The sequence below is a fragment of the Camelus ferus genome, chromosome 35, assembly GCF_009834535.1.
Source record: "Camelus ferus isolate YT-003-E chromosome 35, BCGSAC_Cfer_1.0, whole genome shotgun sequence".
NCBI lineage: Eukaryota > Metazoa > Chordata > Mammalia > Artiodactyla > Camelidae > Camelus > Camelus ferus.
The window spans coordinates 14369135-14387094 of NC_045730.1; the positions used below are offsets into that span (position 1 = coordinate 14369135).

Here is a 17960-nt window from a genome sequence, read left to right on the forward strand (position 1 = left end):
TGTGTATTTTTAAAGTCGCTATAATAGCAAACAGATTATCCCATTAAACTGTGTTTTGACAATGAAAATACATCAGCGCAGACCTACTGTAAACAATTACAGTTTAAATATGTCCTAAAGAAGGACGTATATGCCTGGGGGGCCCTTAACTAACAAGTACTTCAAAGTGGGGAGAGTCAGAGATGGAGATGCCTCCACAGAGGACCCCCTCTGCCTTCTGCACCGGCTGCATCTAGACATACTTACCCTTAAGAAACTAGTTTAGAAATAAAAAATAAACCATCCCTCAAAGCCATTATCAAGTGTTTGCTTTCACCACCCTTATATACACATTTCACTCATTACCTGGGAGAAATTAAGCATGCGGCACTGAGGAACAGTTTAGAGCAACCACCTCTGGGGGGCACCAGATGGCAGAGTCGGTGATGGGAATAAACTATGACAGTGCCAGGGGCAATTTCAAGTGTCCCCCAATTTCCCAAAGCTCACTTTGTTACTTTGCATTTATCAGCACCTGTTTTCCATAACAAAAAAAAATCTCAAGCGGATTTTCACTTTTATGAAAAAAAAGTAAAAAGCCAGAATAGCACTGGGTGTTTGTTTTAGCCCGAGCCATCAGAAGGGCAACACGCACCCGGAGCAGCAAGAGGGGCCCCACCGAGCTCCTTCCCCAGAACCACACTCAGTATCCCAGGCATCATGCCGCCATGGCTTTGGACTGTGTCTGTGAGAGCCTGTGCTTCATGCATGTTTATTTTATGCATCCACCAGCAAGATGTGTCCTAAGGTAACTGCCTCTTTGCTTTACACCGACAACTTTCACAGAACACTCTACTTTTGGATACCGGGGATACCTGTATCTTACAACGTTGTTACTCAGGCACTGGAGGAGGGACCTGCCCTTTCTGTCTTCCACACACCCCCTCGGGCAGGCCACCGTATTCTTTTTAGCCACTTTGTGAACTGCTATACTGACCTTCACCCCTATGTTAGTTTCCCCCTATTTCCCAAGCATGCCTTTATGTAGCGGAGACAAACTTAGGATACAGTACTTCGTCTCAGGGTGCCTACTAGTGGTGATACCAAATATCACAATCAAGAAAGTAAATTCACCAAACACCAGAATGGGACCCCTTGGGTTTAAGTTGTACTCTTCCAAAACACAGTTAACTTTAAACTCATTAACATTTCTATTTATGGGAATTCCAGCTAGAAATTTTGTGATAATATGGCTGTCTAAATTACAAAGTTTGCAAAACCCCCAGCTTAAAGTCTAGATCAGGTTAAAGATATGCAAATATAAAACACAAAGTCATGTAAAAGCAACAAAAGGCAGGGAGATGCAAACTGCCCTGGACTGACCTTTTAAAGGAGAGTTCATTTACTAACATCATTTTCCAAAATTATACTATCCAGTCAGCTTTCACTTGCTACTCACCTCAGGAACCTGGCTCAATAAAACTTATGCCTTAGAAGCAAATGAATGGCCTAAATTACTCTCTATAGTTCTATGTTTTGACTTACGAGTGTACTTGACTTGCCCATGACATTCTATTTTCTGGCTCTTCGAGGTACAGTTGTCTGTGTTTTTCCAATTCTTTTTTGACAGAATCTAACTGAAAAGTAAAACAGATTCCAGATATTTAATTTTGTGTTTCATTTGACTTATTGAAACATTTTTATATGCTCTTAACAAGTTTTCTTCATATGCTGCTTGTGTCTAAAGCAAATTAAAAGGATACAATTTTAAAAATAATTATAACCTGAGTAATTACAGTGTATTTGTTCTCTTTAGTTTTGAGTCAATGATTCAGACAGCAAATTTAAATGTAAAAAAGCTGAACTTTAAAATACTTATCATCAATGTCAAGTCAATTAAATCTGAATTATGAAATTAAAGTTGAATCACTCATATCAGTACTCATGTAATGTGATACTTCAAAGAATAATAGGATCAACTTAAAATTTTAAAAATTGAACAATAAAACCTAAGAGTAATCCAAGAGTGTGGTATAATATTTAAATCACAATATTTCCTTTTCCTCCTAGTAGTCTTGATTTACACCAGTTGGCCTTAAAAATGATTCTCTAGCGAGAGTAGTTCTGAAAGATCAATTTAGTGATAGTAATGATGGAAATTGAATTATTTAAAGGGAGTAACAAATGCGGCCTTCCTTCCAGAAATCTACAAAACAAACTGCTATATGGGAAGTAGAGGAAACATAAAAGGTATACATCCAAACTGTAATTCACAGCAAAGTGAATTAGAGCACATTACAGATCAGTGCTTCACCTGTAAAAACTGGCTGAGTTCTTTCAATATTCCTGCTACATCCTGTTTTGCTCGCTCTTCAGTCTCCCGTTTGCACTGCACGACTTGACTGAGTTCTGTCAATTTTTCTGCTACATCCCGTCTTGCTTCGCTCATCAATCTCCTGTTCGTACTGCTCCACTTGACTGCGTTCCACTGTGTTCACTTCTAGGTGACTGTTTGAGGTTTACTACTTCTTCTTCCAACTTCTTTTTCTCCTCCTCTAATGTTTCACATTTCTTTTGTATCCCTTTCATACATAATAACTCTTTCAGAAGAAGTTGAGTTTCTGCACTCAGATGGAGAAGTGCTGAAGTTGTCGAAACCAGTTTTGCTATAAGATCAGCATTCTGCATGAAGAAGATAAAATTGTTTGGTAATGAGGTTGGCAGACTGAGAACATCCTAACTCTAACCCAGCATCAAATGTTGAAATAAATTCAGTTACAATAAAATGGTATCTACCTTGTGGAATAGAGAAACTCAAATTACTCAGAAAATCAAGAAAAAAGTTCAAACCACCAAGAGTCACAAAAATATGTTGTTTACTGTCATCATCTTTGTTATACATTTGTACTTGATTTTACACTCTTATTTTTCTGTAATTGTTTCATGTGTTTCCTACGTAAAATGACTATAAGGCAACTCTTAGTAGAAAGTCTCTTACCCCTTCCTCCCCCAAGTCTTAACTCTCCATGATTTTTAAAGCTTTAGGGAGATCATATTGAGTTACTCAGGGCTGAATTAATAAATGCCTCCCAAAACAAGACTTTGAAAACAAGACTGCAATTAATACATCTTACAAATATGGATTCTAATGCCATAAGCCTTTCTCTGAACTAAAAATATTTTATGCTAGTTTGAATTGCATTCCAAGGAGCAATGAATGACTTGCAGAGTTAAGGAGAAATCCATCTCCTAGTGTAGTGGTTTAGTAAGATGACCCATACATTTTTCTAAACAAACAAACAAACAAACAAAAGAGCCTTAATTCTTGGAATCCTTTGTTACTCTCCACAAAACAAGAGAACATACTCAACAAAAACAAAAAACCTTGCTGGAATTTCAGTGACACTGACTTGGGAAGCACTACTTTCCTTCAGATAGGAGGGTTATTTGGTAAGACAAGGCAGGCGGAGGTGGTGGTTGTAAAACATCTCTACAAATTCCTTGACACTTCCCCTGTGAAATTCCCTCCCCTGAAGTATGTACTGACCTTGGCTTCTTGTTTCTAGGGGACAGAATGTGGGGGCACTGCTGTGTGATTTCTAAGGCTAAATAGCTTCTGACTTTCACTCTGTAGGGACGCTCACCCTTAGAACCCAGCCACCATGCTGTGAAGCCCAGGCCACCTAGTGAGTCTTTGTACATGCAGCTGTCCCAGCTTATGGTCCCCAGCGAACGTCCTTAACCAAAGCCAGCTCCAACTTCCAGACATGTGCATGAACAAGCCTTTAGATTATTCTAGTGCCCACTTGATTCCAAATGGAGAAGAAATGAGCTGGCTCCACTGAGCCTTGTCTAAATGCAGGTTTGTGAACCAACCAAATGCTGTTTTGAGTCACTGGGACTTGAGGTGGTTTATTATATAACTTATTAGCAATAAATAACTGGCACAGATATTGATATTAAAAATGGGGTGCAGTCATTAAAAAAGAACTAAAAATGTGGGGATGCCTTTGAACCTGGAGGTAGGTGGAACCTGAACAGATGTAGAGAAGAGTAAGAATGAAAACCCAAAGTGCCCATGAGACTGTTAGTGGAAGCCTGGGGGCCTTTGAAGGGCTGAGAACAAAGGCTTCTAGGCCAGGGAAGAAAATGACACTGAAACCAGAGGAAACGGGACTCTTGCTACCAAAGAGTTGAAAGTAAAATTGATGAGAGAGATAAGCTAAAACAAACAAAAAGATTATTAAATACAAAGGAACCAGGACTCACTGGGTTCAAATATCTGTATCCCTATTTAAAGCACTGCCATATTCCCAATTGTCACATAATGGGTAAACAGAGAAATGGCTTCTAGGCTAAGATCAAATCTAGGGTGCTGCCAGGAAAACACAGTCTAAAGATGAAGCCAAGACTTTGCTAAGACCTTGTAAAAATTTAAGGTGCTGCCTCAAATTCCTTTCAGGATCTTAAAAGCATGAGTTTTAAAGGTATCATCCCACAACAGATTCACAGGAAGCCCAAGGTGAAGAGCTAATCTCAAAAAGACTTGTGAGGGTAGCTTTTCCAATGGCATGAACCCCAGTAAAATTCACAGGAAACTCAAAGTTTTAAAAGAGAACTGTGGTAGCAAAAACACTGCCTGCTAGCTTGGACTGAAAGAGACCAAGACAGTGCAAAATGAGACGAGGCCTTTGGGTTTTTCTTAGAAGGTCTACAAGGAGGAAGCTGGCTTGAGAGAACTACTCAGCTGTAAACACACAGGTCATTGCTCATGAAAGGGACAGAAGCAAGAGCTCAGAGAAGGCAGCAAAGGAGAATCCCTCCCAGGGTTAGGACTAAGTCCTAATCAAAGAGCCAGCAGAATCAGGCTGCATTTCAGAACTGCTACGGACCAGTGTGCCTCCCATCTTCCAACTGTGAGTGAGGGAGTTGGTTGTGCGGCAGTAAATATCCAGTCTCCTTATCCTCAAGCCTCAGCACTGAGAGGAGTGTACCCAAGGGGCTGTACTCTAGAAACCACGCCCAGGAACCTCAGCCCCACCTGGACCTGATGAAGAAGGTAAAGTAAGACCCTGGACTGGAGCCTGAGCCTAACACCACAGTGACCGAGACCTGCTGGGGGAACTGAGTAGGGATAAGGGTGTTTCTCATATGGAAGCAGTAAGAAAACACTGTGGCTAGTGAGTAGATTATGCTGGTTTTTGAATGTCTCCATAAATTTTCAAAATTAATTCTATAAAAAAGGTAGAATATGGCCAACCTTAAGTGCCCTGCTCCTAATGAACAGAATACAGTGAAAGTGGCACCGAGTGAACTGCAGGGCAGGTTTGAAATGGTATTTGAGCTTCTGCCTCACTCTTAACCCTGGAACCCAGTCTTATGTTGTGGGCAAGCTCAGGCCACAGAGACAGCTTAGGTGTTCCAGGGGAGGCGGCCCAACTGCCTGCCCCATCAGAGCTGCAGCCAACTGCCAACATCAACTGTCAGACATCAGTGGATGAACCTTCAAGTGATTCCAGCCCCCTGCCTTCGAGCTGCCCCACCTGAAGCTGAGAGGAAGAGAGGCCAGCTGTCTTGGCCACACTTTTCCTAAGTGCAGATTGTGAACAAAATAAATGCTTGTTTAAGCCACTGAACTTTGGGGAGTTTGTTAGGCAAAAACAGACAAACAGAAAAATGGATGAAAAAAGATAATAAGAAATGTAACTTGTATATAGTAGAAATTGGTCTCCTATAAACTGTAATGTAATAAACGTTGAGATTAACTTAATGACAAAATGTTGATAAGAAGAAGCAGATAACTTAAAGAAAGACCTAAGAACTAGTGAGAATGAAGATTTTTTAGAGTTCCCTTCAATTACAATTTCTTATAAAATAGGCATGCATGCCTCTTTACAATTTCCCCTCAACTTTGAGGATAAGGAAGACTGGTAGGCAAGGAGACATATGATATGAAGACTAATAATTGAAAAACAACTAGAAATAATCAGTTTACCGAAATCAGCCTTTTTACCTCATTTCAATTAACTGAAATTCTAAGAGACAGGCAAATTTGAGAACTTACTAATCTAGCACTCACTCTTCATTTTCCGTTCCTCAGAGAGAAAATAAAATATTATGGAACCATTTTCAATCTTCTCAGTAGTAAAACAAATGTAGTGTCCTTTGGCAGTATTTAAATTAAATACAATTTTTCCTTTACCTTACTTAAAGCTTGTTTGTAAGGGAAGGTAAGACTGTCTCACCTTTATGTTGTAGCACAATGCTTCTCCATATCACACAGATTGGCTTTGAACTTTTGAAATTCAAATTACTAATCTGTTATCTGTTTCTGATAAACTGATTGAATATTATCTGATTTTTAACAGTTGTACTCTTGAAAATTTTTCCTTGGATGGGATCAAATATTTATTTCATTAATTATGCATTAAGCTATAGAATACAGCTAGACATCTCTCATTTTAAGTAAAAGGAGGTAGACACAGGGAGCTGAGAATGCAGGATCTACATCAAGTACAGGATCGGCACCAGCATTACACACAAGAACGAAGCCAAAAGAGGATTTCATTGTGAACCACAAGATGATGGATTAGAGAGGCTTCCAAAGAGGAAGGTTGAATTCATCTTTTCCAGGCTTAACCTTTTGCTTCTAGGTAGTGAAATCTATGGATAAGTCTATGAATTATAATGAGTGCAACATAATGAAGTATATTGCAGACTAAGTCAGCAGATCCTGTGACGATAATTTGATGGAAACTGGACTGAAGTGGGAGGTACTGGGTGAGAAACTAAAGGTCTGAATGGTGTGTGGGGGGGGAAGGAATGGACTTTATCTTTGCAAGCCTACTTTCTGTCATGTCACAGAGTCAGCAAGGCATAAGCTGGGCATAGACTCCTTCAGGAAGCAGCAAATCTCCACAGAAGTAGAGTTACAGACATTCCTCTACACCAACTTTCTATTTGTATGTAAAACAACTGGTAATATGCAAGATGACTTGGAAAGAGTTCTCATAACATCTGACTTGGTACTGGCATAGGACAGACATAGATCAATGCATCACCACTGAGAATCTAAAAGAAACCCTCACATTTACGGTCAATTGATTTTCGATATGAGTGCCAAGTAACTGAATGAGACAATAATAGTCTTTTTAACAAATGGTATGGGACAACTGGATATCCACATGCAAAAGAACAAAATTTCGACCTCTACCTCATACTATATATAAGAACTCAAAATGAAAGAGCTAAAACTACAAAATTCTTAGAAGAAAACACAGGTGTGTGTCTTCATGCCTGGATCTGGCACTTGTTTCTTAGATAGGACAGTAAAAGACAGAAATAGGTTAACTGAACTTCATCAATATTAAAAACTTCTACACTTCAAAAGACACTGTCAAAAGGTGAAAAGGCAAGCTCCTGAATAGGAGAAAGCACTTGAAAATCCTGCATCTGATAAAAGATTTGCACCCAGGATACAAAAAGAACTCTTACAATTCAATCATAAAAAGACAATCCAATTTTAAAATGGGCAAAAACCTGAACAGACAGGTCTTCAAAGAAGATACACAAATGGATAAGCACATGAAAAGATCCCCAACATTCTTAGTCATCAGAAAAATGCAAATCAAAACCATAAGTAGATGCCAACTCACACCAACCAGGAGAGCTAATGACCAGTGTTGACAGGAATGCATAGAAATTGGGAGAATTATATACTTTGGATAAAAATGTTAAATGGTGCAGCCACTCTGGAAAACACTATGGCAGTTCCTCAAAAGGTTAAACAGAGTTACCATATGCCCCATACGACAGCATTTCCATTCTTAAGTCTATTCCCCAAAGAAATGGAAACATGTTTACACCAAAACTTGGACAGAAATGTTCACAGCAGCATTATTAACAAGAGCCAAAAGCAGAGGCAACCCAAAGGTCCATCAACTGGTGGACAGATAAATGGCTTAGCCCCACAACCGAGTATACTGTTCAACAATAAACAGAAATGGAAATACTGACAAGCGCTATAGAGTGGATGAACCTTGAATACGTTATGTCAAATGAAAAAAGCTAATGATGAAGGACCACATAGCATGTGATTCCATTCATGTGAAACACCCAGAACAGGCACATCTATAGAGACAGAAATCAGACTGGTGGTTGCTGGGAGCTGAGGGAGATGGGCGGCTGAGGGTGATGGCCAAGGGATGCAGGCTTTCTTTTTGGGGTGATAGGAAGTTCTAAAATTGATTGTGGTGACAGTTGCACATCTCTGAGTACACTAAGAGACACTAACTATGCATCCTAAAAGGGTGAATGATATGATACGTGAATTTTTTTTTTTTTTTTTTTTTTTGGTGGGGGAAGTACTTAGGTTTTACTTACTTATTCTGAGAAGAGGCACAGGGGATTGAACGCAGGACCTTGTGTGTGCTAAGCATGCACTCTGCCACTTGAGTTATTCAATCCCCCCTATAATATGTGAATTATATCTCCATAAAGTTAAAAAAAATCCAAAGGCAGGATCTAGACAATGTTCTTAATTCTCTATTTTGGGTGTACATATACGATCTGAACTTCTCCATGCTTTTACAACACGCCTAAAATGAAAAGAAAATGAAGCCAATGCCTAACTCCAACTGGTTTGTATAATGACCTTTCTGTACAAGTTATCCTGAAATCCATGAAATCAATACACACAGATTCTATATCCATTCATAAAAGTGCGGATGAGACATGACAATTTTCTGAACCATGCCATGAAACATTATCCTCTGATTTTATCTAGCTTGCCTTACTGTGATGCAAGATCACTAAAAAATACTGTTTAATAGGAGAAAAAAGTTAACTTCTGTGAGGAAATATGTATAATTTTCAACTTCTCTAAGGGTAAATATTGTAAGAAAAAAATATGTAAAGACATGGCAGAATGAAAGTCAAAGTTTAAGAAACAAGTGCATCATAAAGATAATAAAGCTGTAATTATAATGAAGCTACAAAAGAAAGCTATCCCTGAACAGCTAGTGTCCTACAGCACTCTGTGCTGTACATTCACGGCCGATGTGCTCAATTTCATACATACTTGATCTGCAATTTGATGTAATTTCCTCTCTAAATGCTGTGTCTTATTTTCTGCATTAGTCTGATGATGTGCTGTCACCTCCAGGGACGCTTCCAACATGGACACTTTCTTTCGGGTGTCAGTCAGTTCTTGTTGAAGCCGTCTCACACAGGTCTAAAAAGATAACTCTGTTACTGATTTTTAAGTCACCTGATCATTAAGTTACATTAATAATATATAACTCCAACATACGGACTTTGAGAACTATCCCCACAGACATCAATTCACCTTCTTTTCCCCGTAGGCACACATTCCTGTTTACTGGCTTTTGTTAAAGACACAGAAGGCATGACCCTCCTGCCTTACCGACAGTAAGTTAACTTAGGCAATGGATGCAGCCCCACCAGCCATTCCCTGACCCTCCCAGGAAGTGGCCAAGCTTTACCCCCACTGAAGTCTCAAACAGAAAGGGGTGTGCAGGTAGGATGAGTGGTGGTAAGTTCCACACTGTGGAGCATTCTCCCTTTCTCACTAGAGGCTTAAGTTCAGAGTTCTTCACATATTCAATTTGGTGCTTAAATCCTTCCAGTAGACTCCTATCTCACAATAAAAATGAGGTTATTCCAATGGCCTTTGGGGACCCTAGACAACCTGGCCTCCCCTGCCTCCTGGACTGCAGCTCCTACAGCTCCCCCCACCCCTCCCACTCACTCCCTTCCTGCCACTCAGGACTCTGGCCACTTCTCCTCAGTCTGAAAATGGGACCCCAATGCCAAACTCGTACAGCACAGAGCGCTCCAGTTCCTCTCTACTGGACAAACTTAGATCCAAATGACAGTAACTGAGCCTTGGAATGAGAATTGTGAGCAAATTATTTGAAAAAATGTTCAAAGTAAATTATAAATAGACGGGGGAAGACTAAGGCAAACACAGTTTTCCTAAAATTCACATTTGTCCCAAATTATGACTGAATGAAAAGTAGATGCCTTTAAGGAGTGGAGCAGTCACAACAATACATGATTTGAGATGGAAATATTTCTAAATTTAATTCCAATTGACATGAATAAAAATAAAATTATATCAACTAAAAATGTATAAAAAGCTACTGAAGGAAAAGTACTACAAGATGCAGCGTTTACACATCGGTTCATCTGGGAAATCTGGACTTGACTGTCAAAGTAATCCACACAACTGAATCTTCTCTCTCTCTCTCTCTCTCTTTTCTTTTACTTTTTTTGTTCACACAACTGAATCTTAATTTCAAAATATTCATTTTAGGTATGAGCATTTCATTTATCTGCTTCATCACAATACTAAAATATGGTGACAGAAAGATTAAAATGATTTGGGTAGTATAAGACCAAATTACTAATACCTACCTATATCTATCAACAACTTACAGCTTAATCTCTTAAAATTTCATGTGACAAGGCATATTTACTCAAAGTAAAGCACCTCTCAGGTCTAATTTTTGTTTGCTGGATACAAGATATGCTTTTAGGCTGCTTTACAGTGTATATATTTATAGCCCACACATTTTTAACATTCAACTAGTTTCAACATTTAGCTTTCATCAGATACTACTTTGAATTTTCTTTGAGGAAGTCTGAAAATTAGTTCTGTTTCTGGGTACTTACTTGCATTTCTGCTCTGTCAGTTTCATACTGATACATTCTGTCTTTTACACATTTGCATTCATTGATTGATTGCTTGTTTCCTTCCTCCAGCATCAGAAGTTGTTTATGCATGGCTTTACTCATCTGATCTGGAAACAGCTCTGGGATATTAATTGTCTTTTTACTTTTGGCTTCATTTTGAGCAACATGAAGTTGCTGTTGAAGCAACATGTTTTCACTTTGTAGTTCACGCAATCTCTCCTCCAAGGATGCCTGCTTTCCAGCGTATTTATTGACTTTCCCTTGTTCATGCTGATACAAGGGTTCAATTTCCTTGTTTGAACACTGGGCTTGGTTTTGGTCTCTATGCACACATTCTAATACCAACATCATTGGTCTAAGAGCATCTCTCCTGGGGTATAGCTCAATCTCTGGGCCACGGAATTGACTTTCAGCTTCAGAAAGTTGCCGAGGAAGCACCTTGCCATTATCTTTTGGGTCAGACACCTCAAAATTCATTGTGTCCTGTAAGTGAAACCACTCATCTTTTACTCTTTGAACTGTACACAATAAACTGACATATCACAATTTCCTTTGAAGTGAAAGACTAATCTCTAAGTTTATACAACAAAAAGTTTGCAATAACTGGATGTCCAACTGGAAAAACTTAAGATGGATACAAATCTCAAACTTTAAACAAGCAGAAATCCCCAAAAGTTCAAAAATTTAATTAAAGACAGTGAATCCATGAAAGTAAGAAAGAAATCACAAAAGAATGTTTAAGAAGCTCAGAACTGGAAAAGCTTTTCTTTCTCTGAAATACAACAAATCCAGAAGGCTTAAAATAAAAAATGAATAAATCTGATTACACTTAAAAATTATATCTGATGTCTAATCTTTAGAGCTACCCCCTCATTAAGAGCCTTAGCTCTGATTATATAACAATTTACCTTCCATTCCTTCATTCAGAAAAGACACAGAGCATCTACTAGATGCCAAGAACACCAAGAAATTAGTAAGTTAAGCTCTAAATGTCATAGTTCATATTTAGGATGAGATAACTTTTTAAATTTGTTTTAAATGAAAATATAGATTAATTCAAAGGAATATTATAAATAATATTGATGAAACAGTGTTAGAGATATGAATTTTCACCTAAGGCTAATTTACCTGACTCAGTTTATTCCTTATGCTCTTCAGTTCAAATTCTAGTGGTTGGACAGTGCTTTCAAGTTGCTGTTTCAGGAAAACTTTTTCATTGTATTGTTTCTCCCTTAAAATTAATTTTGTTAGAAAATAAAAGTTCATTTTATGATCTGGTTCTTCACATGCCAGTTTATTACCCTAATGGAATTTCTATGTTCTCATTTTTTTTTTTTCATTTCTAAGTCTCACATTTTAAATTCCTCACTTCAATCTCTTCATAAAGATATATATATTTGAAAAGTAGCAATGAAAAGACATAATGCTACTGAGTTTCAGTCAAGAGTAACTCTGGTGAATAGTGTAGGAAAGAAATTTTGCAATTATTCAGTAAGGTATGAGTTGAGAATTACCCTTTTTTTCCCACATAGTCATAAATTACTCCTTTATTAGAACAGAGAATTTAGTTACTAATTAAGAGAAGTTGTTTAGAAACAAGTTTATAAGTTCATGAGAAATAAAATTTCAACTTCATGAAATATTACAGGTACTCCTAAATGATCTACAGTGGGAGGTAACAGCCACAGATGTCTTTTCCAGAACACAGATCCGCTAATTAGCATAATCCAAGGCGAGGCTGGGGAGTCTACTACCTGACGCCCTACACTTTATGTTTCTTCTTTTGCAACACTTTGAACTTACCTTGTTGACTATTATTTATTTAGTAAATCATTTTTAAATCCCTTTTGAAACAAGGCAGGATCCATAATAAGTAATTAAACAATAAATAGTAATCTGTGCTTTCAGCATAGACCTTTGAACTGATCTTATCTCTGCATGAGAGAGATGCTGAAGAAACTAACCAGCAATCACTTTCCACCTTACTTTTTATTCCATCTATTCATATGTCAAGAATAAAACTGCATAAATTTTTTTAAGTTTCTGCCTTGAGAGAATTGTTCATTTCATAATTCTGCAAGTGGGAATGTAAAGTAATATGAACTTTCTGGAGGACAATTGAGAGATAAGGATCAAAGATCTTTTTTAAAGAAATATAGAATGAGGATATATATATATATATTGCTGTGTTATTTCCAAGAGTCTCATATTCCACAATATTAAAGAAATTTTCTCCCCTGTAAAGTCCCAAAAGGTCAGTTAGCAATGATAAGACTTCTCCTACATATCTACAGTATTAAATATAAAGAGTTCAAATATTTCTTTAAAACCAAGGAATTCAGTACCTCATACTGCAGAGCTCTCGTTCCCATGCCACATTTTGACGTTCTAACTGTGAATTCATTTCTCTTGCTTCCAAAAGCTCTTTTTGTAGCTTGTTGAACCTTATTTTCCAGTTTTTTTTAACTTTTCCTCTAAGTAGTTCACAGTCAGATTCTTTACATTCTATTAATCTTCTGAGTGAATGAACTGCATTCTGAATTTTCAATAAGGTAACATAATCTGCATTAGGAAGAAAACACAAATAGAAATATAATGTATGAGTAATTTTTGTGTATAAAGGACTGTGCATTTCGCATTCACTCATCCATACATTGAACAGATGGTACTGAGCATCTATTCTGTGGAAGACATTCTTCTAAGCTCTGCAGATATTAAAAGAATGACAAAGTAATATTGGGAACATTATGTAAATAAATTTGACAATTCAGATGAAGTGGGTAAATTCCTCGAAAGAGAGAAATTACAAAAGCTCAATTAAGAAAGAACACATAAGCTAAAAAGCCCTATATCTTAAAAACCAAAATGAAAGTCCTATTTAAAGACCTTACCACAAAGAAAATTCCAGTCCCAGTGGTTATACTGGTGAATTCTACCCAATATTTTAGGAAAATTTAATACCAATTCTACACAAATTCTCCTCAAAAAATGAAGAGGAAGAAATATGTCCTCATTCTACAAAGCTAGCATTATCCTGAATCCAAAACCAGACAAAGATATTACAAGAAAGAAAACTAATGTCATGAAAATGGAGGTAAAAATTCTAAACAAAACATTAGCAAATTAAATCCAACAATACAGGATAATTCATCATGGCCAAGTGAGGTGTATCCCAACAATGCAGGGCTGTATTAACACGTAAAAATCAATTAATGTTATTCATCATATTAACAAACTAAAAAAGAAACACCATATGATCATGTCAGTGGATAAAAAGAGGCACTTCCCAAACCTCAACATCTATTCCTAGTAAAAACTTCCAGCAAACTAGGAACTAAGGGAACGTCTTCACTATGACAAAGATCTGTCCTAACCCTACAGCTGACACCATACGCAACGGTGAAAAACGGAATGCTTTTCCCAGAAGGTGAGGATCCAGACAGGAATGGCTTCTCTTACTCCTCCTATTCAGCACTATACTGGAGCCAGTGCAATCAGGCAAAATAAAGAACCAAAAAGCATCTGGATGGGAAATGAAGAGGTAAAACTGTCTGCTAGTCAGCGAGGAATATGATTACATGGTGCGAGTCAGCTAACTCCAACCTGTGGGCTGGGTTGCTTGCTTTGGTAAATAAAGTTTTACTGAAATACAGCCACATCCATTAACTTCTGTATTGTCTATGGCTACTCTTGTCGCAACAGTGACAGAGCTGATTAGCTGTGACAGAGAATGTATTTATTGGCTGCAAGTCTTAAATGTGAACTATCTTTAGTAAGAGAGTAGTTTAAAGAAGAAAAATCTTGACCACCTTTGGTTACATAGAAAATCTGAGAGAATCCATAAAAAGGCTACTAGAACTAATCAATGGGCTCAGCCAGGTTGGAGGGCACAGAGTCAGCATACAGAAATCAACTGTATTTCTATCATCAGAAACTAAAATTTAAATTATATTATTTTAAAACAAACAAACAAATAAAAATATACTACTTACAACTACACTGAAAAATAAGAAATACAGGTAAACTCATGAAAGATGGAAAGACCCAGACACTAAAAACTCTAAAATATTACTGAGAAAATCAAGGAAGACCTATATAAGTGGAGAAATAAACTTTGGGGTTAAAAATTCCATATTGTTAAGAAGTCAATTCTCCCCAAATTAATCTACAGATTTAACATAATCTACATCTAATGTCCAGGACACTAGCAGACTTTTTTTTTCACATTGACAAGCTGATTCTAAAATTCATGTGGAAAGAAGGGTAATAAAATGAAACAAGATGAAGCCAGAGGACTGTGGCCTTTAACCACGGAGCTGTGAGAAGCAGGAGCTGGATTTTAAGCAAGGGAGTAACAAAGATCTGAATTTTAAAAACTATCTAGTAATCATGGTTGCAGTGTAGACCAAGGTTCCAGGAGGTGGAACGGCAGAGAAGAAAGTCCTGAGGTGATTTCAGTGTTCTAGGAGGGAAGTAGTGATAACCTGACCTTGGGTGAAGGCGTAGGAGCAGCAGAGCCAACAGAAAGCACACGGAGTGGGAGCGGTCACAGCCCCTGGCTGGCAGCGCGCAACACGTCTGATTCTGCTTTAACACAAAGCAGGTTTCTGAGACACAGCGGACTATAACATATCCGTGCTCCCTGGGGCAGTACTAGGTGTGCACACGTTACCACGAGATACTTAAAAAGGCTTTGTAGTCATACGGGGGTCCTACCTTTACACTCCAGGCCAAGTCGTTCGATTAGCCTCAGGGTGTTCTTATAATTAGGGTAAAGCGACTCGCAGTCCTCGGAAGCTGTTTCCGGTGACAGAGTTAAGTCATCGAGGTCATCCACAGAATTCATCTGCTCTTTGACCTACAAATAAATAATACTATTTCACAGCGTCTCCAACATAGTTATAAAATATACTCAGTGTACTGAGGTGATAAATATCCATCTTTTTATGAGAGCAAAAACAGACACTTCTTGAAAGAACTGATTTTTGTCAAAAGGCTAACTTTATCAATAGTGTTTCTAAATTATTTTTAAGTAAATGTCTCTACAACAGAGGAGGATTTTCTGTTTTTCCACTCTATCTTTTATAAATTTTTTTACTACAGGATAATATTTTTATAATTAATATTTTACTATACCTTGTCCTTTTTAGCAGATGTTTTCTTTGAAGACCTAAAAAAAAAAAAAAGCAATTCATTTCAGCCAAATACTAAATATTGAAAATACAAGAAATATGTAAACCTATTATTTTTTATATAAAATCTTTGCATTGATAATTAATTTTCAATAAAATGGATTAAACAAAAAATGGAAACCGTAACATTAAAGGACAAAGAAAGTATATCAATTATATTATTAACAAAGTGTTAAATTTAGATCAAGTAGACAAACAAAGGAAAAGGAAAAATATAAGGTTACTTTGCATTATTTGATAGGAAAAAATATACCAGGATTTTTCTTGTTGTCATTTTCAATAAAAACTGGCATTTAAGGCACTAAAACCTATTTGGAAAGTGTTACTTAAGTCCTTATATGAAAGAAACCCTTTTCTAATAATCATGAAATTAGCTTTTTTGAGGACTTAGTATGCAACCACTATGCATTATTATCAGCACTTCACATGTCCTTAAATACATTTTAATCCTCTCAACAATCCTCGGAGGTAGGTAATACATTAGGTACTTTACCCAGGAAGAAAATGAGGCACAGAAAGGCTAAGTCACTTGCCGAAGCCCCTATGTCTGCCCAGAATTCCAACCCAGGCAATCTGGCTTCAATACTTGCATTTCACAATATGCTAAGAAAGTAATATTTATTTTTAAGTATTTTTAACTAACATAGTAAATGAATCTCTATTATTATTCTATGTCTAGGTATAGTTATAAATAATAATTTCTGTGGCATATATCCAGAAGGAACCCTACTTCAAAATGACACCTGCACCCCAATGTTCATAGCAGCACTATTTATAATAGCCAAGACATGGAAACAGCCTAAATGTCCAACAGATGACTGAATAAAGAAGATGTGGCATATTTATACAATGGAATACTATTCAGTCATAAAAACCGACAACATAACACCATATGCAGCAACATAGATATTCCTGGAGAATGTCATTCTAAGTGAAGTAAGCCAGAAAGAGAAAGAAAAATACCATATGAGATCACTCATATGTGGAATCTAAAACCAAAAACAAAACAAAACATAAATACAAAACAGAAACAGACTTATAGACATAGAATATAAACTTGTGGTTGCCAAGGGGGCAGGGGGTGGGAAGGGACAGACTGGAATTTCAAAATGTAGAATAGATAAACAATATTATACTGTACAGCACAGAGAAATATATATAAGAATCTTATGGTAGCTCACAGCAAAAAAAAAAAAAATGTGACAATGAATATATGTATGTTCATGTATAACTGAAAAATTGTGCTCTACACTGGAATTAGACACAACATTGTAAAATGACTATGACTCAATTGAAAAAGTTAAAATAATAGTAGTAATAATTTCTGAATCTTAACACCTATTTTTTAAAAATAAAAAGACTTTAGACCTAGGCAATACTGGAAATCAACTTTCAATAAAGATTTGCTTTTGCTAAAGAAATTAATCAGTGGGCATTCATTATCCATTCAGCTGTTTGTTCATGCATTTGACATGTCCTTATGGAGCAAACAAAACATGTTAGTGACACTTTTGGTACAGGAATGATGGCTTTTGTAATTTAGAACTTAGTAATCCAAAAGTAATCATCTGTGATAGACTGTTAATAGTTTATTATTCTATTGTATACAAACAAAATCTTCCCCTTCTTCCTAGAATCTAAACAAATATTAAGTTAATATAATCTGATATTTTACAATAGCATACAAAACCATAGCCACCCGATGATGATACTGTCAAAGACACTATAATATCTAGAATCATCAAGGAATGATTAAACCCTATTCAGTATGGCCTAAGTGTGTGTATAGTTATTATGAGTATACAATTTTTAAAAATCTATGTACAATAGTGTAACTTTAAAGTCATTATCTGCATATTCAATTGTGTAAGAATATTACTCTTCAGAACCAATGAATAAGCCCTTACAACAACTATACGTGAATAGAAGTTTACTACAATATTTTAAAGATAATGTAATACAATCAGTACACTTTCTATATCGGAAATGCAAACAAGGTTAAACTGAAAAACTTGTCTTCTACGGAATCAATTCCAACAGCATAGAGACATGCTCTACAAACTACCATCTTAT

At 36.8% G+C, this 17960-nt stretch overlaps 1 protein-coding gene and 1 long non-coding RNA gene across 2 annotated transcripts in view; both read right to left on the reverse strand.

Moving 5' to 3' along the window:
• Nucleotides 1-1686: 1686 nt before the first annotated feature.
• Nucleotides 1687-17960, reverse strand: part of LOC106731187 (ankyrin repeat domain-containing protein 26) — a 46495-nt gene continuing 30221 nt past the window's right edge. The window contains exons 22-28 of the mRNA XM_032473573.1: nt 15832-15865; nt 15412-15553; nt 13048-13257; nt 10675-11213; nt 9059-9211; nt 2294-2661; nt 1687-1720 (exon numbers count right to left, since the gene is read on the reverse strand). Coding sequence (XP_032329464.1) covers nt 2428-2661; nt 9059-9211; nt 10675-11213; nt 13048-13257; nt 15412-15553; nt 15832-15865 — 1312 coding nt within the window. The 3' untranslated portion in view covers nt 1687-1720; nt 2294-2427. The remainder of the gene's footprint in view (nt 1721-2293; nt 2662-9058; nt 9212-10674; nt 11214-13047; nt 13258-15411; nt 15554-15831; nt 15866-17960) is intronic.
• Nucleotides 15438-15888, reverse strand: LOC116661604. The gene is made up of 2 exons (XR_004317553.1): nt 15832-15888; nt 15438-15553 (listed from the first exon to the last, which is right to left on the reverse strand). It is a non-coding gene; the product is annotated as an uncharacterized LOC116661604 (long non-coding RNA).